The sequence below is a fragment of the Ascaphus truei genome, chromosome 4 (assembly GCF_040206685.1).
Source record: "Ascaphus truei isolate aAscTru1 chromosome 4, aAscTru1.hap1, whole genome shotgun sequence".
Classification (NCBI taxonomy): Eukaryota; Metazoa; Chordata; class Amphibia; order Anura; family Ascaphidae; genus Ascaphus; species Ascaphus truei.
In genome coordinates this window covers 4,835,019-4,860,715 of record NC_134486.1, presented here as the reverse complement: position 1 = coordinate 4,860,715, position 25,697 = coordinate 4,835,019, and the positions used below count along the sequence as shown (strand labels likewise).

The following is a 25,697-nucleotide window of genomic DNA, read 5'->3' as shown; positions in this document are numbered from 1 at the left end:
CCGTGTGCGTGCCCTACGGATGTACGCCCGGAGGGCGGGCTCCCCCTGTGCGTGCCCTACGGATGTACGCCCGGAGGGCGGGCTCCCCGTGTGCGTGCCCTACGGATGTACGCCCGGAGGGCTGGCTCCCCGTGTGCGTGTCCTACGGATGTACGCCCGGAGGGCTGGCTCCCCTGTGCGTGCCCTACGGATGTACGCCCGGAGGGCTGGCTCCCCCTGTGCGTGCCCTACGGATGTACGCCCGGAGGGCTGGCTCCCCGTTTGCGTGCCCTACGGATGTACGCCCGGAGGGCTGGCTCCCCCTGTGCGTGCCCTACGGATGTACGCCCGGAGGGCTGGCTCCCCCTGTGCGTGCCCTACGGATGTAAGCCCGGAGGGCTGGCTCCCCCTGTGCGTGCCCTACGGATGTACGCCCGGAGGGCGGGCTCCCCCTGTGCGTGCCCTACGGATGTACGCCCGGAGGGCTGGCTCCCCGTGTGCGTGCCCTGCGGATGTACGCCCGGAGGGCTGGCTCCCCGTTTGCGTGCCCTACGTATGTACGCCCGGAGGGCGGGCTCCCCCTGTGCGTGCCCTACGGATGTACGCCCGGAGGGCGGGCTCCCTGTGTGTGTGCCCTACGGATGTACGCCCGGAGGGCTGGCTCCCCGTTTGCGTGCCCTACGGATGTACGCCCGGAGGGCGGGCTCCCTGTGTGTGTGCCCTACGGATGTACGCCCGGAGGGCTGGCTCCCCGTTTGCGTGCCCTACGGATGTACGCCCGGAGGGCTGGCTCCCTGTGTGTGTGCCCTACGGATGTACGCCCGGAGGGCTGTCTCCCCCTGTGCGTGCCCTACGGATGTACGCCCGGAGGACGGGCTCCCCCTGTGCGTGCCCTACGGATGTACGCCCGGAGGGCTGGCTCCCTGTGTGTGTGCCCTACGGATGTACGCCCGGAGGGCTGGCTCCCTGTGTGTGTGCCCTACGGATGTACGCCCGGAGGGCTGGCTCCCCCTGTGCGTGCCCTACGGATGTACGCCCGGAGGGCGGGCTCCCCGTTTGCGTGCCCTACGGATGTACGCCCGGAGGGCTGGCTCCCCGTGTGCGTGCCCTACGGATGTACGCCCGGAGGGCTGGCTCCCCGTGTGTGCCCTACGGATGTACGCCCGGAGGGCTGGCTCCCTGTGTGTGTGCCCTACGGATGTACGCCCGGAGGGCTGGCTCCCCCTGTGCGTGCCCTACGGATGTACGCCCGGAGGGCGGGCTCCCCGTTTGCGTGCCCTACGGATGTACGCCCGGAGGGCGGGCTCCCCCTGTGCGTGCCCTACGGATGTACGCCCGGAGGGCGGGCTCCCCCTGTGCGTGCCCTACGGATGTACGCACGGAGGGCTGGCTCCCCCTGTGCGTGCCCTACGGATGTACGCCCGGAGGGCGGGCTCCCCGTGTGCGTGCCCTACGGATGTACGCCCGGAGGGCGGGCTCCCTGTGTGTGTGCCCTACGGATGTACGCCCGGAGGGCTGGCTCCCCCTGTGTGTGCCCTACGGATGTACGCCCGGAGGGCTGGCTCCCCCTGTGCGTGCCCTACGGATGTACGCCCGGAGGGCTGGCTCCCCCTGTGCGTGTCCTACGGATGTACGCCCGGAGGGCTGGCTCCCCCTGTGCGTGTCCTACGGATGTACGCCCGGAGGGCTGGCTCCCCGTGTGCGTGCCCTACGGATGTACGCCCGGAGGGCTGGCTCCCTGTGTGCGTGCCCTATGGATGTACGCCCGGAGGGCGGGCTCCCCGTTTGCGTGCCCTACGGATGAACGCCCGGAGGGCTGGCTCCCCGTGTGCGTGCCCTACGGATGTACGCCCGGAGGGCTGGCTCCCCCTGTGTGTGCCCTACGGATGTACGCCCGGAGGGCGGGCTCCCCCTGTGCGTGCCCTACGGATGTACGCCCGGAGGGCGGGCTCCCCGTGTGCGTGCCCTACGGATGTACGCCCGGAGGGCGGGCTCCCCCTGTGCGTGCCCTACGGATGTACGCCCGGAGGGCTGGCTCCCCTTGTGCGTGCCCTACGGATGTACGCCCGGAGGGCTGGCTCCCCTTGTGCGTGCCCTACGGATGTACGCCCGGAGGGCTGGCTCCCCGTTTGCGTGCCCTACGGATGTACGCCCGGAGGGCTGGCTCCCCTTGTGCGTGCCCTACGGATGTACGCCCGGAGGGCGGGCTCCCCGTGTGCGTGCCCTACGGATGTACGCCCGGAGGGCGGCTCCCCCTGTGCGTGCCCTACGGATGTACGCCCGGAGGGCTGGCTCCCCTTGTGCGTGCCCTACGGATGTACGCCCGGAGGGCGGCTCCCCCTGTGCGTGCCCTACGGATGTACGCCCGGAGGGCTGGCTCCCCTTGTGCGTGCCCTACGGATGTACGCCCGGAGGGCTGGCTCCCCTTGTGCGTGCCCTACGGATGTACGCCCGGAGGGCTGGCTCCCCTTGTGCGTGCCCTACGGATGTACGCCCGGAGGGCGGGCTCCCCGTGTGCGTGCCCTACGGATGTACGCCCGGAGGGCGGCTCCCCCTGTGCGTGCCCTACGGATGTACGCCCGGAGGGCTGGCTCCCCTTGTGCGTGCCCTACGGATGTACGCCCGGAGGGCGGCTCCCCCTGTGCGTGCCCTACGGATGTACGCCCGGAGGGCTGGCTCCCCTTGTGCGTGCCCTACGGATGTACGCCCGGAGGGCGGGCTCCCCGTGTGCGTGCCCTACGGATGTACGCCCGGAGGGCTGGCTCCCCCTGTGCGTGCCCTACGGATGTACGCCCGGAGGGCTGGCTCCCCGTGTGCGTGCCCTACGGATGTACGCCCGGAGGGCTGGCTCCCCGTGTGTGCCCTACGGATGTACGCCCGGAGGGCTGGCTCCCCGTGTGCGTGCCCTACGGATGTACGCCCGGAGGGCTGGCTCCCCGTGTGCGTGTCCTACGGATGTACGCCCGGAGGGCGGGCTCCCCGTTTGCGTGCCCTACGGATGTACGCCCGGAGGGCTGGCTCCCCGTGTGCGTGCCCTGCGGATGTACGCCCGGAGGGCTGGCTCCCCGTGTGCGTGCCCTACGGATGTACGCCCGGAGGGCGGGCTCCCCGTTTGCGTGCCCTACGGATGTACGCCCGGAGGGCTGCCTCCCCCTGTGCGTGCCCTACGGATGTACGCCCGGAGGGCTGGCTCCCCGCTTGCGTGCCCTACGGATGTACGCCCGGAGGGCTGGCTCCCCCTTGTGCGTGCCCTACGGATGTACGCCCGGAGGGCTGGCTCCCTGTGCGTGCCCTACGGATGTACGCCCGGAGGGCTGGCTCCCCCTGTGTGTGCCCTACGGATGTACGCCCGGAGGGCGGGCTCCCCCTGTGCGTGCCCTACGGATGTACGCCCGGAGGGCTGGCTCCCCCTGTGCGTGCCCTACGGATGTACGCCCGGAGGGCTGGCTCCCCCTGTGCGTGCCCTACGGATGTACGCCCGGAGGGCTGGCTCCCCCTGTGCGTGCCCTACGGATGTACGCCCGGAGGGCTGGCTCCCCGTTTGCGTGCCCTACGGATGTACGCCCGGAGGGCTGGCTCCCCCTGTGTGTGCCCTACGGATGTACGCCCGGAGGGCTGGCTCCCCCTGTGCGTGCCCTACGGATGTACGCCCGGAGGGCTGGCTCCCCCTGTGCGTGCCCTACGGATGTACGCCCGGAGGGCTGGCTCCCCCTGTGCGTGCCCTACGGATGTACGCCCGGAGGGCTGGCTCCCCCTGTGCGTGCCCTACGGATGTACGCCCGGAGGGCTGGCTCCCTGTGTGCGTGCCCTACGGATGTACGCCCGGAGGGCTGGCTCCCCCTGTGCGTGCCCTACGGATGTACGCCCGGAGGGCTGGCTCCCTGTGTGCGTGCCCTACGGATGTACGCCCGGAGGACTGGCTCCCCGTGTGCGTGCCCTACGGATGTACGCCCGGAGGGCGGGCTCCCCGTTTGCGTGCCCTATGGATGTACGCCCGGAGGGCTGGCTCCCCGTGTGCGTGCCCTACGGATGTACGCCCGGCTCCCCGTTTGCGTGCCCTACGGATGTACGCCCGGAGGACTGGCTCCCCGTGTGCGTGCCCTACGGATGTACGCCCGGAGGGCTGGCTCCCCCTGTGCGTGCCCTACGGATGTACGCCCGGAGGACTGGCTCCCCCTGTGTGTGCCCTACGGATGTACGCCCGGAGGGCTGGCTCCCCGTTTGCGTGCCCTACGGATGTACGCCCGGAGGACTGGCTCCCCCTGTGTGTGCCCTACGGATGTACGCCCGGCTCCCCGTTTGCGTGCCCTATGGATGTACGCCCGGAGGGCTGGCTCCCCGTTTGCGTGCCCTACGGATGTACGCCCGGAGGACTGGCTCCCCCTGTGTGTGCCCTACGGATGTACGCCCGGCTCCCCGTTTGCGTGCCCTATGGATGTACGCCCGGAGGGCTGGCTCCCCGTTTGCGTGCCCTACGGATGTACGCCCAGAGGGCGGGCTCCCCGTTTGCGTGCCCTATGGATGTACGCCCGGAGGGCTGGCTCCCCGTTTGCGTGCCCTACGGATGTACGCCCGGAGGGCTGGCTCCCCGTTTGCGTGCCCTATGGATGTACGCCCGGAGGGCTGGCTCCCCGTTTGCGTGCCCTACGGATGTACGCCCAGAGGGCGGGCTCCCCGTTTGCGTGCCCTATGGATGTACGCCCGGAGGGCTGGCTCCCCGTTTGCGTGCCCTACGGATGTACGCCCGGAGGGCGGGCTCCCCGTTTGCGTGCCCTATGGATGTACGCCCGGAGGGCTGGCTCCCCGTTTGCGTGCCCTATGGATGTACGCCCGGAGGGCTGGCTCCCCGTTTGCGTGCCCTACGGATGTACGCCCGGAGGGCTGGCTCCCCGTTTGCGTGCCCTACGGATGTACGCCCGGAGGGCTGGCTCCCCGTTTGCGTGCCCTACGGATGTACGCCCGGAGGGCTGGCTCCCCCTGTGCGTGCCCTACGGATGTACGCCCGGAGGGCTGGCTCCCCGTTTGCGTGCCCTACGGATGTACGCCCGGAGGGCTGGCTCCCCGTTTGCGTGCCCTATGGATGTGCGCCCGGAGGGCTGGCTCCCCGTTTGCGTGCCCTATGGATGTACGTCCCTGGAAGCCACTTATAACGGATCCCGTTCTCCGTCAGCGTGATCTGGATGGTAGAGAGGACACACCTCTTCTGTTCAGGTCGCCACATTGACATTACATCATCTCAACATCCCGGAGGGGCCCTGCCACCGACCCTCTGTTTAATGTGGTGATGGAGGTCTTTCAAGCAGAAGTATTCCTTGCCAGGGTGTGTGCAGCCAAGCCGGGCTAAAGGGAGTGCAGAATCCAGGCGTAACCCCGGCCTGGTCTAACCCTACCTCTGAGGAAGGGATATCATGAAAACCTGACCTGTTGGTGGCCCTCTAGGACTGGAGTTGGCCGCCCCTGAATCAGCCCCTTAGTACTTTACAATATTCACAGAATTACAGGTGCAATGTAACTATATCCTATATATAATTATATCCTATATATAACTTCATCCTCTATTCTATATATAACTATATCCTATATACAACTATCCTATACACATTACATATAAAAACGTACATTACCAAGATTTAAAGAACAGAAAACGCAAGGGATGAGGGAGTGTGTCCTAGATTTGACCAATGGTGTTCTGCAGCAGCTTCAGATGAGGAACTGCCTGGTAGCCAAGCTAGAGCTGGTGGGGAAGAAAAACGGGAAGGGGGGGGAGGGGGGAAGGAGACAGAGAAGGGGCTGATGGTGTAGTAATATAAAACACCTTTAATAAATAACACATAGAAAGCCCCCCTGAGGGCGTACTCACACTCTGTACTGCCACTCAGGGCACATAAGGGTATCTTTACAGCCAATGCTGTCCGGTGTGCGTCTCCTCCGTCTCTGGCAGTCTCTGACGGTCCCCACAAGCGGCCGCTGGGTTTCTCGTGCAGCTTGACTGGAGTCGGCGTCTGGCGTCACGATCAACCGGGAACTGATTACCTCCTCCTCCTCCTCTTCCACTCAACGCGTTTCGCAGGATAGGGTTAACTTGCTTCGTCAAGAGTGTAGCATCTTCCTCCCCTCACTACTCTTCAATATACTGCACTCGTCTCCTATTGGCTAGTAGGGAACTTGCGCATATGGATGGAAACAGCAGATTCGACACTCACATCCACTACATAATACCATACAGGAAAATTACTTCATATTCAAATGATTAAACCAGCAGGGATTGCCTAATTATTTCACTGGTATATTTAATACATACTCAAATTGTTTTGTGTTACTTCTATTCCTTCATAATACAGTCCCTAAAGTGCCAACAACAACACAAAGAAAATGAGATAATGAGAAGGTCACCAAATAGACACAGAGAAGAAGAAAAAACACATTTTAGGAAGGAAAGAGATAATAGGAGAGATAACAAACACTCACCAAGGAGAGATGAAAGGAGAGAGAGAAGGGAAGTTACACCACAAAGAAGAGATAGAATAGTCTGATATGGCAGATACACCAGATACAGGTTATTTTTTAGATCAAGAGAGATCACCAACGATCAAAGAAATATTAAACCAGTACTTTCCACTGAGAGAAGTGGAAACAGCAGCCATAAACAAAAAACGATCAAGAATAGAGGAAAGAGAGGAGGAGGAAAAAATAGCAAATCCAGAAAAAAAGATAACACGGTAATAAAAACTAGTATATTTAATCTTAGCTCCAAAATCCTCACAGAAACACAATATATTTTATATCTATATTATATATATATTTCTAAATAATGAATTTGTTTTAAAAAAAGATAAAATTATTTTAATTTATTAAATGATATATTATTTGGATTTTCTGAAAAACTGTAATGTATTAATTTATGTAACCAATATGTAGCAATCTGCTATATGAACCGGCAAAAGAGCTGGCTAACGTGTATACCTCTATGGCTGTATGTTGAGTGAAAGGAGGTGAATAAATAAATTCGAAATAATTCCAGAATGAAACCCATACACTAGCAAAGAAAGCAGCTAACTCCTGCTGGGGGAAAACAAAAAAAATGCTGCTATTCCCATTCGCATTCAACTATATGACCAGGAGGCAGAGCTGGTTAATGCACGCATTTCGGGGAGTGTATTATGAATAAATGGAAGTAACGCAAAACAATTTGAGTATGTATTAAATATACCAGTGAAATAATTAGGCAATCCCTGCTGGTTTAATCATTTTTTAGAATACAAAGTAATTTTTCTGTATGGTATTATGCAGTGGATGTGAGTGTTGAATCTGCTGTTTCCATTCGCATTCAACTATGTGACCAGGAAGCATAGCAGGTTAATACAAGCACTTTAGGGACTGTATTATGAAGGAATGGAAGTAACACAAAACAATTTGAGTATGTATTAAATATACCAGTGAAATAATTAGGCAATCCCTGCTGGTTTAATCATTTTTTAGAATATGAAGTAATTTTCCTGTATGGTATTATGCAGTGGATGTGAGTGTCGAATCTGCTGTTTCCATCCATATGCGCAAGTTCCCTACTAGCCAATAGGAGATGAGTGCAGTATATCTAAGAGTAGTGAGGGGAGGAAGATGCTACACTCCTGACAAAGCAAGTTAACCCTATCCTGCGAAATGCGTTGAGTGGAAGAGGAGGAGGCAATCCGTTCCCGGTTGATCGTGACGCCAGACGCCGACTCCAGTCAAGCTGCACGAGAACCCCAGCGGCCGCTTGTGGGGACCGTCAGAGACTGCCAGAGACGGAAGAGACGCACATCGGACAGCATTGGCTGTAAAGGTACCCTTATGTGCCCTGAGTGGCAGTACAGTGTGAGTACGCCCTCAGGGGGGCTTTTTTATGTGTCATTTATTAAGGGTGTTTATATTACTACACCATCAGCCCCTTCTTTGTCTCCCTCCCCCCCCCCTTCCTGTTTTTCTTCCCCACCAGCTCTAGCTTGGCTACCAGGAAGTTCATCATCTGAAGCTGCTGCAGAACACCATTGGTCAAATCTAGGACACACTCCCTCATCCCTTGCGTTTTCTGTTCTCTAGAGGATTGTGGCTTTTTCCTCTTAAGGTTGAGTGGTCCTTTGATTATATATATTTTATTGTTGTTACCTTATTTATATTGCATATTTTCCCTTTCTTGCATTTGCTTGTTATATTTTTTCACCACTGGGTGGTGCTGTGGCACTGTATTAAGGAAGCGCCGGGCAGTTTATTTCTGTTTCCTACAAGATTTAAAGAGCCAGGAATCAACCTAAACAGCCCGCATCATTCTTCTGGACTCATCTTGGTTGTTGGCTCTGTACTGTTATGCCGGAATCAGCCTACAACCAAAAACCACATGGCGTCCTTGGCTTGTGTACCTTTCGGTCGTCTGGTACCAGGTCCTGTAGCACCTTGCGTTTGGGCCACTCCTTCACCAGCTCCTCTGAAGCGATCTCGTGGAGATAGAAGGTGGCTACCTTGGCGGACCTCCTCTGCACTCTGCCCAAGTCCGGCCCTTCCTCTCTTTGCGCCTCCTGCTTCCCAGAACGCGGGACATAGGTCACCTGTAAATGAGGGGTCCGAAATCTCAGCAGAGAGCACAGAGAACCACAATGCCACGAGGATGGCTGCTGCATGGCAGGGGTACCATGCTACAATGCCGTTGTGACCCCTCCTTTGATGTCTCTTCAGAGAGGAGATTCATATTAAGGGATTTGCCCAAGCTAGAAGTTCCCGGCACACTCACCGCCCCGTGCTCGGACTTCAGGTGGTAGACGAGGCCGGCCCGGGACTTGTACGCCTTCCCACAGTGGTGACATTTCAGAGACATCCCCTCCAACTCGGACTCCTGCTTCCCACACTTCTTGGCGTGGTACAGGTAACCCATTACACTGGTGAAACTCCCGGGGCAGCCCTGAGGAGGTGAGGCAGACATGGCGTTAACATCATGCCAGAGAAAGTCTGGTTAGCAGAACCAAGCAAAGACCCGTCACTGCACAGGACAGGAAATCAGCACGGATTGTACACAGGTAGCCAGTGCGACTGGCTTTACTAGTGTATCTTAGAGAGCCAGCAACGCGCCCCCTGTAACACACGCTCCCCCTGCCCGGTGGCAGGATGCAAATCATCCCTGACAATATGCCATCTTTGTGAAGAGATCCCACCCAGGTGCTTTCCTGTGGCTGCTCTCTGCTGTTCAGAGGTAGACGACTCCGGGAGTCTGAAGTCACTCCCCTGGGAGGCCATAATCATGTCCAACCCCCCCCATGTGTCATGTCATTAAACTATAAAGACCGTAAACAGCCATGGAAAGAGTATATAGTTCCCTGCCACCTGCCTTCCCAATGTGCTACATCCTAACTGCCCAGTGGGCATGTAACTGTAGTTTGGGTGTCCCATCAACATACAGTCCACCTTGAGCTGGCCGTGGGGAAAGTGACTATGACCCAGATACACCATCCATGCCCCATCTAGCCTTCTCACTGCCAGCTTCCAAATACTGGGAACACCGGTGCATACGGACCTCCAAAGGACACTTCAGCCTCCCAATCCTCTTCAGCATCTTACGCAGTTTCTGTCTGATGGACGGAGAACTGAAATCCTCTCCAGGACCGAGGACGGGCTGGGAGGAGAAAGAGAGATTACATTATAACACATTGTACTCATACAGCACGTACAGGCCCAGACTTACTAAGCGGTGCTAAGCATCGCTTGTCCTGTGGCCGTGATCTGCCATGACGTGGTGTCACGGGAGACCAAGCATTTACACCTTTTTTTATCAGGATCATACATTGAGCAAAAGAGGTAAAGTGAAATAAAGTGTACATTTATTCACAGGAAAAGGCACACAATGGAACACAAACTACATCAGAAGAGACACACTTACTTGGGAACTGGGGTACAAAACTAGACTTTCCTAACTAGTTGGCACATTAAACAAGAGTCTTTAACAAGAGTCTTTAGTTGAACGGAAGAGAAACAATAGGAAAAAGCAGGCACAAAAACTCAGGAAACAAAGAGATAAATGATGTCCAAGAGAGCGTGTGCCCATTAAAAATGATTTAATGGAAACTACAAAAAAAAAACAGCTACATTACGGGGTACACAGACCCCCAAGAACGCGTTTCGAGCGTGAGCTCTTTCTCAAGGTGACTGTCTAAAGTACTCACCAATCTGTTTATGTACCCATGAGGCGCGCTGCTGTCCACTCGCCGTTCACTTCCTGAAAACCTCAGGAGTGACGCGAGCGTGATGACGTCAGCGCGTGCCGTGGGGGATACAAAATATTACAACTTTATTAACCAAAAAAAAAAAAAACATTAAAACAATCGCAATGCAAAGAATACAGATAGGAATACTTGTTATGACTTTCAAGGGTGAAAGGACACTAGAAAAGAAAAAAGATACATAATTAAAAAGAAACATCATAAAATAAATGAACATCTCTATTAAAAGAAAGAAAATACCTAACCAATGGATGGACTAGTTGACTGGTATATAAATACATATAGGCACATAATGGTATAAATTGATGACCATTATAAACATGTACGCAAATATATAAAATGTCAACATCCATTTGGAAAAACAGAAATCGTATAATGAGCTGTGATAAACCTGGGAATTAAATAACTGAGGCAAACCAGTGTACTCAGTAGTATAATAAATGGGAACAGATAAATATATCAATTAATTATAAATACTACAGCTAAACCCCGTTATAACGCGCCTCGCTATACCGCGATTCGGTTATAACGCGGTTTTCCCATGGCTCCCGTTTAAAAAAAAAAAAAAAAATTTAATTTTTTTTTTTATTTTTTTTGCACACACTGCACACACTGCACACACTCACTGCACACACACTGCTCATTGCTCACACTGCACACACACTGCACACACTGACACACTGCACACACTGACACACTGCACACACACTGCACACTGCTCACACTGCACACACTGACACACTACACACACACTGCACACACACTGCACACACACTGCACACACACTGCACACACACTGCACACACACTGCACACACACTGCACACACACTGCACACTACACACACACTGCTCATTGCTCACACTGCACACACACTGCTCACACTGACACACACTGCACACACACTGCTCATTGCTCACACTGCACACTGCACACACACTGCTCACACACTGACACTGCTCATTGCTCACACTGCACACACACTGCTCACACTGACACACACTGCTCATTGCTCACACTGCACACACACTGCACACTGCACACACACTGCTCATTGCTCACACTGACACACTGCTCATTGCTCACACTGCACACACACTGCTCATTGCTCACACTGCACACACTGACACACACTGCTCATTGCTCACACTGCACACACTGCACACACTGCTCATTGCTCACACTGCACACACACTGCTCACACTGACACACACTGCTCATTGCTCACACTGCACACACACTGCTCACACTGCACACACACTACTCACACTGACACACACTGCTCATTGCTCACACTGCACACACTGACACACACTGCTCATTGCTCACACTGCACACACTGACACACTGCTCATTGCTCACACTGCACACACACTGCTCACACTGCACACACACTGCTCATTGCTCACACTGCACACTGACACACTGCTCACACTGCACACACACTGCACACACACTGACACACTGCTCACACTGACACACACTGCACACTGCACACTGCACACACACTGCTCATTGCTCAGACTGCACACACTGACACACTGCTCATTGCTCACACTGCACACACTGACACACTGCTCATTGCACACTGCACACACACTGCTCACACTGACACACACACACACACACACACACACTACACTTATACATAAATCAGCCTTACCTTACCTTGGGGATGATTTTTGAGGCATGTGGCTGCAGGGTGGGGGTGGTGCTGCGGTGGAGGGGGATGATGGCTGCTGCGGTGGCCCCCGATGCTGTGGGGGCTGGTGGGATGGCCCGGTGCAGCGCGGGGGGGCATGGGGGGGGGGGGGGGGGGAGGGCAGGACGACCCTGCGCTACGGCAGGGCCAGGGGGCCCTTTATTGCGGCGCGAGGGCCCTGTGCTGCGGCGGGGGGAGCCGGACCGGAGGGGAATCCCCCCTCCCATCTCCTGTCACGCGGTGGCAGGGGGAGCCGGACCGGAGGGGAATCCCCCCTCCCATCTCCTGTCACGCGGTGGCAGGGGGAGCCGGACCAAAGGGGAATCCCCCCTCCCATCTCCTGTCACGCGGTGGCAGGGGGAGCCGGACCGGAGGGGAATCCCCCCTCCCATCTCCTGTCACGCGGTGGCAGGGGGAGCCGGACCGGAGGGGAATCCCCCCTCCCATCTCCTGTCACGCGGTGGCAGGGGGAAGCCGGGACCGCGGGTAAAAACACTGATGCGGCGGCCATTTTTTTTTTTTAAATTAGCGCGACCCCGTTAGTAACGCGGTGGTCTCGGGGTGGACCCCGAGGACCGCGTTATAACGGGGTTTAGCTGTATAATGAAATATTATATATCAATTAATACACTATTGACATGGAACAATCATATGCTTGAACAAAAATTGTATTTATATTCTAAGTTATTAATGAAACTATGTAAATATAACACACCCATAGCAAGTGTGAATGAGGGCAATGTACAAAACAGGGAAAATTAATATAGAAATTGAATAATTATATGTATGAACACCTATAAAAAATAGATGATAGTACAATTTGCTAATATATAAAGAGATGATATATGATCATAATTCTCCCTTCTCAGGATTTAACCTGCATAAAATGCAGGACATCCCCCAGAGGCATGAGGAAATAGGGCAAAAAATTAATAAATCAAATCAACCAATTAACAAATCAACCAATTAACAAACAAATGTAGTAGAGGAAGACAATTATTAATCAATGTAGATAGGGTGTCAGATCCCAATCAGAGTTAAGGGCATAGGGTATTCTGGTTTTTAAAGTAAAGATCCAATAAAGTTCTCGTTTGTCTAGAACAGGGTTGCACAACACGCGGCCCGCCTGGCCTCTCTGTGCGGCCCTCGATGAGATTAAAAAAAAAAAAAAACTTTGAAAAAAACCCAAAAACCTTTGAAAAAAAAAATGGCGGCGATTCCCCGCGGTCCCGGCGCGCATGCGCAGGGCCTGCTCCTGCTCCTTGCTCCCTCCCCCCCCCACCCACCCCCCGCTCGCAATGTGGGACGGAGGGGGAAGTCACAGCCAGCTGAGCTCTTCTGCGGCCGCTCCCCCCCCCCTGATCCCAACGTGGATATGTGCAGGGGGGTGAGGTGAGGTGCATTGAGGTGAGGTGCAGGGGGGTGAGGTGCATTGAGGTGAGGTGCAGGGGGGTGAGGTGCATTGAGGTGAGGTGCAGGGGGGTGAGGTGCATTGAGGTGAGGTGCAGGGGGGTGAGGTGCAGGGGGGTGAGGTGCATTGAGGTGAGGTGAAGGGGGGTGAGGTGAGGTGCATTGAGGTGAGGTGCAGGGGGGGGAGGTGAGGTGCATTGAGGTGAGGTGCAGGGGGGGTGAGGTGCAGGGGAGGTGATGTGCAGGAGGGGGGAGGTGATGTGCAGGAGGGGTGATGTGAGGTGCAGGGGGTGAGGTGCAGGGGGGTGATTGGAGGTGCAGGGGGTGAGGTGCAGGGGTGATTGGAGGTGCAGGGGTGATTGGAGGTGCAGGGGTGATGGGAGGTGCAGAAGAGAGTGATGTGAGGTGCAAGGGGAGAGAGTGATGTGAGGTGCAGGGGGGAGAGTGATGTGAGGTGCAGGGGGGGAGAGTGATGTGAGGTGCAGGGGGGGAGAGTGATGTGAGGTGCAGGGGGGGAGAGTGATGTGAGGTGCAGGGGGGGAGAGTGATGTGAGGTGCAAGGGGAGATAGTGATGTGAGGTGCAAGGGGAGAGAGTGATGTGAGGTGCAAGGGGAGAGAGTGATGTGAGGTGCAAGGGGAGAGAGTGATGTGAGGTGCAGGGGGAGAGAGTGATGTGAGGTGCAGGGGGGAGAGTGATGTGAGGTGCAGGGGGGGAGAGTGGTGTGAGGTGCAGTGGGGGAGAGTGGTGTGGGGTGCAGGGGGGGAGAGTGTTGTGAGGTGCAGGAGGGGAGAGTGGTGTGAGGTGCAGGAGGGGAGAGTGGTGTGAGGTGCAAGGGGGGAGAGTGGTGTGAGGTGCAGGGGGGGAGAGTGGTGTGAGGTGCAGGGGGGGAGAGTGGTGTGAGGTGCAGGGGGGGAGAGTGGTGTGAGGTGCAGGGGGGAGAGTGGTGTGAGGTGCAGGGGGGGAGAGTGGTGTGAGGTGCAGGGGGGGAAAGTGGTGTGAGGTGCAGGGGAGGAAAGTGGTGTGAGGTGCAGGGGGGTGGGATGTGTGTGCTGTGCAGGGGGGTATTGTGTGTTTGATATGGAGAGGGAGTATTATGTGTGTGGGTGAGGGGGAGATGGGGGTATGAGATAGATGGGGAGTATCGCAAAGGTTGATAGTGAGGGGTTCTGGGGGAGATATGAGGATGATGATGAGGGGTGCTGGAGGAGATATATGAGGATGATGATGATGAGAGGTGCTGGAGGAGAGATGATGATGATGATGATGATTTTACCCGTGCGGCCCAATTTTTTTTTCCTTGGAGCAGTTCGGCCCTTCTCGCTTTACGAGTTGTGCAGGCCTGGTCTAGAAGTTCCACCCTATTGCCACCTCTGATGGGATTTGGCACTTGCTCTAACCCATATAAGAAAATGTGTCAATACTTCCTAATCTGCAGTTGGTAAAATGTTGTGCCACTGGGTGAGTGAGATCTCCCTTTCTAATAAGTCTCATATGTTCTCTAATACGAGCCTTCAGGGCACGAGTGGTGCGGCCCACGTACTGTTTACCACATCCGCAATTTAAAATATAAATTACGAATGTGGTATCAAAGTTAATGAAGGACGTAACAGGGAACTCACACCCAGTGACAAACGATGTAAATGATGAATTAGGAAGCATATATTTACATGAAATACATTTAAGACATTTGAAACTCCCCTTAGGTAACAGTCTAGTATTGTTATTTTGTTTGCTAGAGAAAACACTAAGGGAGACTGAATTGGCAATGGTTCTGGCTTTCTTAAAGACGAACTGGGAACCTTCCCCATAAACATGTTTCAAAAGAGAATCCCCCGAAAGGATCTCCCAATGTTTAATAATGTGTTTGATTTGACCTACTTGAGTATTGTATTGAGTAATGAATAATGGCTGATTGATAGCCCTAGTATCATGTTTGGGAGATGTTTTCCTTTGTTTAAGCAATAATTGTTCCCTGGTGATTTTATTCACTTCCTCTAATGATTTTTCCAGATCTGTGGGTGGGTAGCCCCTATCTTGGAACCTAGTAAGAAGTTCATGTGATTGTTTGATAAAATCCTCATTGTTGGAGCAAATTCTTTTTAATCTCATCAATTGTCCCTTTGGAATATTTCTCAAAAGGGACTTCGGATGGCAGCTGTCAGCTCTAAGAAAGGTGTTGCATGAATTAGGTTTCCTATAAACATCTGAACTGATAAACATATTAATATCAATAAATAATAACACGTCCAGATAATGTATGTGATGAAAATTGTATGTGTGAGTGAAGTGTAAACTTAAATTGTCGTCATTAAGATAATCTATAAATAATAAAATTGAATCTACACCCCCGTGCCAAATAAAAATAAGATCTATATAACGTTTGTAAAAAGTGATAAACTGTCGATGTTTCGGGTGTTCTATCACCAAACACGTGGTCCGACTCCCACAAACCTAGGAATAGGTTTGCATAAGAGGGGGCAAAACTAGTGCCCATAGCGGTTCCACGTGTTTGGAGATAGAAAACCCCAAACATAAAATAATTGTGTGTGAGATGAAAGTGAATACAGTCTAAAATAAAAGTGCTCTGTACAAGTGACAAAGTGGAGTGTTCAAGAAAATGTCTGACAGCTGCCATCCCGATGATGGTCTATAACCGTATACAGGGATGTGATGTCCAACGTAACCCATATAAAACCTTTTTGCCAGATGATAGAATCCAACTGTTCCAATAAGTCGCTACTGTCCCTGATGTAAGAGGGAAGTTCTCTTACAAAACTCTGTAAATAATGATCCACATATCTGGAAACACCATCTCCCAAAGATCCAATACTAGAGACAATTGGCCTCCCAGGTGGGGAGACCAATGTCTTATGGACCTTTGGAAGATGGTGAAAAACGGGGACTGTAGGGTATGGTTGAAATAAAAATTCTAACTCTCTAGGATCAAGAACTCCTAGATGAGATCCATCATCTAAGAGGTATCCAAGTTGTTTAAGAAATTGTGGTGTGGTTTTTGAGTATAGAATAAGATGACATCATTTAATTGGCGTAAAGCCTCATCTCTGTATTGGGTCCTACTCTGGACTACCACAGCCCCCCCCCCTTTAGCAGCCCCTTTAATGACCAGGGAATCATTGGACTTGAGAGATAACAAAGCCTCCCTCTCTGATGAAGAGAGATTCCGGAATCTACTCCTCAGTGGCGACACCTCAAAGGTGTATGTACTTACCTCACTATATGGTTTATCTGCAATACATCTGATATATATGTGGTGGCTACAAATATTCTTCCACCTATATTGTCTTACTTTATGGCATACTTCAGCTTTACCAGATATACCTGATAGCTACATAGTATCCTGTTCTGCAAGCTATATACAGGCATACCCCGCATTAACGTACACAATGGGACCGGAGCATGTATGTAAAGTGAAAATGTACTTAAAGTGAAGCACTCCCTTTTTCCCACTTATCGATGCATGTACTGTATGGCAATTGTCATATACGTGCACAACTTATGTAAATAAGGCATTTGTAACAGGCTCTGTAGTCTCCCCGCTTGCGCACAGCTTCAGTATAGGTAGGGAGCCGGTATTGCTGTTCAGGACGTGCTGACAGGCGCATGCGCGAGCTGCTGTTTGCCTATTGAGCGAAATGTACTTACTCGCGAGTGTACTTAAAGTGAGTGTCCTTAAAGCGGGGTATGCCTGTATCAAGGTTTCTTGTGTCCCTACATCTACCATACTGTTTTTTTTGCAGTTCTGCAGACAGCATATATTCCTACAGGCACTTTACCTACTGCTAGCCATATATACTTAATTAGTATAATATAGCCATATATACCTTAATTACATGGCACCACTGCAGTACACCTTATATATTTGGTGATAAGTAGTTATCTGTCTTGCCAGCTACCAAATAGGGCACTATATATATTTATATATATATATATATATATACACATCCTTGCACAGCACTATGTCTAAATAACTAAGTGTATATACATTACATTACATTGATAGCATTCCTTGCCTCCATTCATCTTATGGGGATTTTTTTATTTTTTATTGTATGATTTTAACCTTTGTTTAGTCGGATTTTATTTATGGTTCAATAAAATTTTATTATTTTTTGTGCACTTTTGTGTGACCTGGTGCGGTTGACCATACTTAAGGGTTGGGCTATTCATAGCCTTTATTATGTTCACACTATCACTACTAGTGTGACCTATTTTGAGTGCAACCATTAGGGAATTTTTGGTGATCCTCTGTGATCACTTATATGTGTGTATATTCTGGACTTCCATTCATCCCAGGACTTGGGTACTTGAGCCCTTCCCTCCTGCCCAAATGTTCTTCACTAGAAAAAACGAATGGCGCACAGCCAGGGAGCCAGGTGTGGAATAAAAAACTTTTTCTTTTATTGCAGCATGGTGAGAGACAAATTTACCCCCTTGGGGGACACAGACCGGGACCTCCTACGCGTTTCGGACCAACGGGTCCTTTATCAAGGAGTATGGGATATGCTCAGAGTGGGCACCTTAAATACCTAGTTCTTAATAGGCAAATTACAAAAATCTGTGTGAAATTATTTCGCGGGCCTACTGCGCATGCACGTGACGTCATCCGGGGCGCCGCTCCAACAACCCTGAGGATTGTGGGTAAGAACCGCCCCCTGCCGTCGCTCGCGCATGCTTGATGAAGTGGAATAATTACAGAAAATAGTGTTCAGAAAACAGTGTTGTGGCAAAATAATAATTCATATGATTTTATGCTTTTGCATCTTAAGGCAATATGCTATTTTTTTATATTATTTTTACAGCAAAGTAGCAATGATGTAATTCTAAGATATTACTTATAGAACATTAAACCATTATTTTTTAAGGAAATGGCCCAGGTTCCATTCAACATTTAGACCGCAGGGTGTTCTGGTCTGGAGCATAAATATCCAATATGCCTCCCTGCGGTCCAAAAGGTTGAGTAGGTCACCCCCTCTTTCTCTCAAAAAGATCTTTTCGATTCCTTGAACCTTTAACCCATTTATATTACCTTTGGGGCATTGGGTAAAATGTTTTGAGACCGGATGAGATGTGTCTCCTTTTTTAATTAATCTAATATGCTCTAGTATTCTGTTCTTGAGTGGTCTGATTGTCCTGCCTACGTAGTTAATTCCGCACCCGCAGGTTAGGAGGTAAATCACGTATTGGGTGTCGCAGTTGATAAACGACTTTATCGGAAATTCATTATTGGATCTAAGACCCCTAAAATGTTGTGAAGGGATCATGAATTGGCAAATCTTGCACCCTCCACATCTGTATGAGCCCTTAGTTACAAATTTTCTAGTGGACAGAGTGGAGGACGCGACATAACTTGGTGACACATAGCTTGCAATGGTTTTTGCCTTACGGTAGACAAAACGGGGGCCCTTCTTGACGCAGTCCTTAATGCTACCATCCATTTGTAGGATGTTCCAATGCTTACGTATAATGTTCTGAACCTTATTACTACATCTATTATATTGGGTAATCATAAGTGGAACATCCCCTTTCGCGAAGTTAGTGTCTTTTTTGTTATTATTACAAGAAGTTACTACATCCTTGCTATTTTTGAGCAAAAAAATCTTTGGGAGATGGTTTATCAAAATACATTGATCAATACCTACAACCCTTTGTGAGGGATCTACCTCCTTCTTGTTGGATTCAGGGGATCTCATTTCTAATTTAAAAGATGTAAGATGGAGCCCACAATCTATTTGGGTAACCATGGACGTAACGTCCCTATATTCAGTTATAAGACATGACCAGGGGGTGACAGCATTTATTTTAGATGCCATAAAATTCCTATTGACGCACAATTATTTTTTATTTGATCACACTTTTTATTTACAACAAAGGGGTACAGCAATGGGCACGAGCTTTGCACCGGTGTACGCGAATTTGTTTATGGGGTGGTGGGAATCACTGTTTATTTTTTCGAGCACAAATCCTTTTCGGAAACACATCACATTTTATAGAAGGTTCATCGATGACCTGATCATGGTTTGGGAAGGGGATTTAGACACCTTGCACAATTTTTTTCTATATATAAATTCTAACCATCTTAATTTAGCTTTCACTTATAATTTCAATACACAACACATTGACTATCTGGACCTCCGACTGTTTATTGATATCAAAGGCCAAATCCAAACGGAGACGTTCAGAAAACCGAATGCAAGGAACATGCTATTACGAGCAGACAGCTGTCATCTGCCTGCGGTCATTAGGGGTATCCCCAAAGGCCAGTTCCTCAGACTGAGGAGGAATTGCTCCACAGAGGAGGCTTTTTCTCGTCAGTCTGAGGAATTATGCCATCGTTTCCACCAGAGGGGCTACAACATGGAACGTTTAATCAATACATCCAAAGAAATCGCATTGATGAATAGAGAGGATTTGCTCAAAAATATCAAGGGTGACTCACGCAAGGATGTAGTAACTTCTAGTAATAATAACAAAAAAGACACTAACTTCGCGAAAGGGGATGTTCCACTTATGATTACCCAATATAATAGATGTAGTGATAAGGTTCAGAATATTATACGTAAGCATTGGAACATCCTACAAATGGATGGTAGCATTAAGGACTGCGTCAAGAAGGGCCCCCGTTTTGTCTACCGTAAGGCAAAAACCATTGCAAGCTATGTGTCACCAAGTTATGTCGCGTCCTCCACTCTGTCCACTAGAAAATTTGTAACTAAGGGCTCATACAGATGTGGAGGGTGCAAGATTTGCCAATTCATGATCCCTTCACAACATTTTAGGGGTCTTAGATCCAATAATGAATTTCCGATAAAGTCGTTTATCAACTGCGACACCCAATACGTGATTTACCTCCTAACCTGCGGGTGCGGAATTAACTACGTAGGCAGGACAATCAGACCACTCAAGAACAGAATACTAGAGCATATTAGATTAATTAAAAAAGGAGACACATCTCATCCGGTCTCAAAACATTTTACCCAATGCCCCAAAGGTAATATAAATGGGTTAAAGGTTCAAGGAATCGAAAAGATCTTTTTGAGAGAAAGAGGGGGTGACCTACTCAACCTTTTGGACCGCAGGGAGGCATATTGGATATTTATGCTCCAGACCAGAACACCCTGCGGTCTAAATGTTGAATGGAACCTGGGCCATTTCCTTAAAAAATAATGGTTTAATGTTCTATAAGTAATATCTTAGAATTACATCATTGCTACTTTGCTGTAAAAATAATATAAAAAAATAGCATATTGCCTTAAGATGCAAAAGCATAAAATCATATGAATTATTATTCTGCCACAACACTGTTTTCTGAACACTATTTTCTGTAATTATTCCACTTCATCAAGTATGCATTAGACCCTGAAAAACTGTTGGAGCCCTTATGATTTAGAATTTATGTGGCTTTTTGCCTCTTATCAGAATTGTAGCTTTTTGGTCAGGGCAATTGTCATGATTTCATCTGAGAATTATTGATAAATTAAATATTGAAAGGATATGTATGATATACAATAGTACAGTTCATTCTTCTTCACCCTTGGAGACATTGAAAAATAAGACATAACACAGAAAGTCTTGTTGATTGTCTTAAATTGTTTTTAATAATGTTTGTGTATGCATGTAAATAATGACAGCACTATGCTGATATGGATTATATATCCTGTTTATGTACTCACCACTGTATGTCTTTTTACATATGGGATCTGCTGTTAGGAGGGGCACCATTGTCAATAAGAGCATATAATAATTTATATTTCTTTATTAGTCCGCTCTTATTGTGTACTTTATATAGATCTAACCTTTCTCTGCATTCTGTCTGTACCCTATGTGTATGCCCACGGGACTCTGCGCGATTGGAGCTGCCTCGTCTGCCCAGCATAGCCAATGGTGGTGCAGCGGTGTGCCTCAGCCAATCGGAGAGGCGTGGTGACGTCACTATGTGCGGGAGCGGAGGCAGAGAGTAAGGGAATACCACATTTCCTCGCGGTCCGCTGTGAGCATGCGCGAGGTACTGCAGGGGGCGGTTCTTACCCACAATTCTCAGGGTTGTTGGAGCGGCGCCCCGGATGACGTCACGCGCATGCGCAGTAGGCCCGCGAAATAATTTCACAGATTTTTGTAATTTGCCTATTAAGAACTAGGTATTTAAGGTGCCCACTCTGAGCATATCCCATACTCCTTGATAAAGGACCTGTTGGTCCGAAACGCGTAGGAGGTCCCGGTCTGTGTCCCCCAAGGGGGCAAATTTGTCTCTCACCATGCTGCAATAAAAGAAAAAGTTTTTTATTCCACACCTGGCTCCCTGGCTGTGCGCCATTCGTTTTTTCTACTGAATGACTCTGGATTCTGGATCCTTCATGGCTGGCACGCCGGCAGAGGAACCCTGGAGGTGACGTGAGTGGGGCTTATTGGTTTAGACTGCGATAGTTAAGTTTGACTGTTGTCACTGTGATGCTTACAAGTCTATATTTACCTACCCACTCCCACTGGTATCTCCAGGGTTAATATTTAATCACCTATGTAATTGGATGGAGTTGCTGCGGGTTTGAGCACCCCAATCCTTTCATCCAAATGTTCTTCACACCTCTGGCATCCTCTGTGGCTTTCATGCCCGATGTCCGAGTAGACTCACTGGCACCAAGTTGGTAGCCCAGTTACTCACTCAGAACATTGGTTCTGAAAGTCCCAGCTCATTACCGTGCACAACTGTACATACTGTATTAAACACTTTTAATAAAATATACTGTTGCATGTCCTAAGTCTCTGGGTATTGGGAATAGAATAAAAAACTGCATTTATTTTCTACTAGCCTTTATTTCCCACACACTATCAAATCGACTTGGACTGGACTTTAAAAATCCCTTCACAGCTTTATATATGGTTGGAGCACCCCAGAACCTCTATACTTGTTCTGAGTGACCTGGGCTTTAACTGGGTATACCCCTTAACTTAGGGACCCCTCATAGTTATAGGGACACTTTGCATCCCTATACCCTATTTATCTTTCTGGGCTGTGCTGAAGCAGGGAACAGTAGCGGTGAGTACATTTTTGGGGTATCCAGCAACTCTGGACCCAACTACCTAGACACATTCTGACAAAAATTCCTCCACAACCCCCCCCCCCACCCCCCCTTGGTGACATTATGGATACACATAGGGGGAGTTAATGGCAGGTGCCTCCTGTGACGGTGAGGGGGTAACCAGGCTCTTAATAAAGGGCAAGCCCTGTTTTGGTTACCTCTGATCCGAGTATAAGGGTTCAAGAGAGTCAGCCCAGTAACTGTATATGCATAACCTGTAATATGCGGCAATAAAGATTTTCTGTGTTTTTTCCTGTCCAGGTATGCCAGCGAGCAGGGATTGCTAGTGTATGTGTTTCATGGGGAGGGGGGGGTTTGCGGAACCACCGTTGACAGAATGTGCCTAGGTAGTTCGGTTCCGGAGTTGTCGGTTCCCCAATAAATGTACCCGGGAATCACGCCTGATTCTCGGATACATGTAGGCACATTGTCCCGGCAATATCTCCACTTAAAAACGCTTGTGCGACACCACTATGGTTCCCTGCTTCAGCATAGCCCAGAAAGGTAAATGGGGCAAAGGGATGAAAAGTGTCCCTTTTACTATGAGGGGTCCCTAGGTTAAAGGGGATACCCCAGTTAATGCCCAGGTAGCCCAGAACCTGTATTGGGTTCATGGGTGCTCCAACCATATATGAGGTTGGGAGAGAACTTTCAAGAGTCCGGTCTAAGTCCCATAGATGGTGTGTGGGGAGTACAGGCTGATAGGAATAAAAGTGCATCTTTCTATTCCATTCCCCATAGGAAGACATGAAAGTATATTTTATTAATACTGTGATAGTGCTGTATGTACTGTTGTGCACTGTAAATAAGCTTGGACTTTCGGAATTCAACGTAGCAATCGCGGCTGGGATTGTAAGCCAGTTTACGTTCTAGAAGTTTGGTACTAACTCCCGGTCAAAAGGAGTCCAAGTTCTCTGCAGATAAGGGAGCGGTGGCGTGTGGAACTTCACGCCGATTTGGGAACCAGGAGATTTCGGGCTAAGTCCCGGTCAGGGGAAAACTCTTATTTAGAGTTCCCTGCACCTAGAACAGTCTAGTTTTCGACCCCCAGTGTGTTTTTCATCTGTATTTTGTGTTTCACTGTGTGTATGCCTATTTCTGTGAAAAAAATCACAATTTATTTCATTATCTTGCTTTGCTCAATGAATGATCCTGGTAAAAAGGCGTAAATAACCTGGTCTCCCGTGACAGTGGTACTTCATGCAAGTCACGCTTACCCTGTGGCTGTGATCGGCCATGACGTGGTACTTCATGCAAGTCACGCTTACCCTGTGGCTGTGATCGGCCATGGACGTGGTACTTTATGCAAGTCACGCTTACCATGTGGCTGTGATCGGCCATGACGTGGTACTTCATGCAAGTCACGCTTACCATGTGGCTGTGATCGGCCATGACGTGGTACTTCATGCAAGTCACGCTTACCATGTGGCTGTTATCGGCCATGACGTGGTACTTCATGCAAGTCACGCTTACCATGTGGCTGTGATCGGCCATGACGTGGTACTTCATGCAAGTCACGCTTACCATGTGGCTGTGATCGGCCATGACGTGGTACTTTATGCAAGTCACGCTTACCCTGTGGCTGTGATCGGCCATGGACGTGGTACTTTATGCAAGTCACGCTTACCATGTGGCTGTGATCGGCCATGACGTGGTACTTCATGCCAGCCAAGGATCGGAGCTGCTTCCCGCAGTGCTGACACGTGTAGGGTTCCTGGGACACGGAAAGAAAAGTGCATTAACACAAATATACCGACAACGCAACACGCATCATACAACATGTAAGGAACACAACACACATCAAACAAGATGCAAGCAATGCGACACGCAACATACAACATGTAATGGGACGTTCCTCTTTGTGACCGTGCTGTGGTGAGAGTGCCACGGGACGCTCACACTTGTGACCATGCTGTGGTGAGTGTGCCACGGTAGCTCCTCCTTGTGATCCTGCTATGGTGGCAGTACCACAGGACGCTTCTTGTGATCCTGCTTTGGTGGGTGTGCCACGTGACGCTCATCCTTGTGACCGTGCTTTGGTGACAGTGCCGCTTCGCCTTCTGACCGTGCTTTGGGTGTTTTTTTATTTAGGCTTTTACTAGGCATGGGATTACAGAAAGGGCAAATCTTTCCGGAGGGTGAAAACTCTCACCTGTCTGCAGTTGGACATGAGAACGGTGCGGTTATGACGAGGCCTCTCACCTGTCTGCAGTTGGACATGAGAACGGTGCGGTTATGACGAGGCCTCTCACCTGTCTGCAGGTGAACATGAGAACGGTGCGGTTATGATGCGGCCTCTCTCACCTGTCTGCAGGTGAACATGAGAACGGTGCGGTTATGACGAGGCCTCTCACCTGTCTGCAAGTGAACATGAGAACGGTGCGGTTATGACGAGGCCTCTCTCACCTGTCTGCAGGTGAACATGAGAACGGTGCGGTTATGACGAGGCCTCTCTCACCTATCTGCAGGTGAACATGAGAACGGTGTGGTTATGACGAGGCCTCTCTTACCTATCTGCAGGTGAACATGAGAACGGTGCGGTTATGACGAGGCCTCTCACCTGTCTGCAGGTGAACATGAGAACGGTGCGGTTATGATGCGGCCTCTCTCTCACCTGTCTGCAGGTGGACATGAGAACGGTGCGGTTATGACGAGGCCTCTCTCTCACCTGTCTGCAGGTGGACATGAGAACGGTGCGGTTATGACGAGGCCTCTCACCTGTCTGCAGGTGAACATGAGAACGGTGCGGTTATGATGAGGCATCTCTCACCTGTCTGCAGGTGAACATGAGAACGGTGCGGTTATGACGAGGCCTCTCTCTCACCTGTCTGCAGGTGAACATGAGAACGGTACGGTTATGACGAGACCTCTCTCTCACCTGTCTGCAGGTGAACATGAGAATGGTGCGGTTATGACGAGACCTCTCTCTCACCTGTCTGCAGGTGAACATGAGAACGGTGCGGTTATGACGAGGCCTCTCTTACCTATCTGCAGGTGAACATGAGAACGGTGCGGTTATGACGAGGCCTCCCACCTGTCTGCAGGTGAACATGAGAACGGTGCGGTTATGACGAGGCCTCTCACCTGTCTGCAGGTGAACATGAGAACGGTGCGGTTATGATGCGGCCTCTCTCTCACCTGTCTGCAGGTGGACATGAGAACGGTGCTGTTATGACGAGGCCTCTCACCTGTCTGCAGGTGAACATGAGAACGGTGCGGTTATGATGCGGCCTCTCTCTCACCTGTCTGCAGGTGGACATGAGAAC

At 50.8% G+C, this 25,697-nt stretch overlaps 1 protein-coding gene across 1 annotated transcript in view; it reads right to left on the bottom strand.

Annotated features, from left to right (window-relative positions):
* Positions 1-25,697, bottom strand: part of ZNF512 (zinc finger protein 512) — a 478,050-nt gene that overhangs the window by 420,428 nt on the left and 31,925 nt on the right. The window contains exons 7-10 of the mRNA XM_075594694.1: positions 24,059-24,145; positions 9,521-9,619; positions 8,744-8,911; positions 8,376-8,561 (exon numbers count right to left, since the gene is read on the bottom strand). Of these exons, the coding sequence (XP_075450809.1) occupies positions 8,376-8,561; positions 8,744-8,911; positions 9,521-9,619; positions 24,059-24,145 (540 nt within the window). The remainder of the gene's footprint in view (positions 1-8,375; positions 8,562-8,743; positions 8,912-9,520; positions 9,620-24,058; positions 24,146-25,697) is intronic.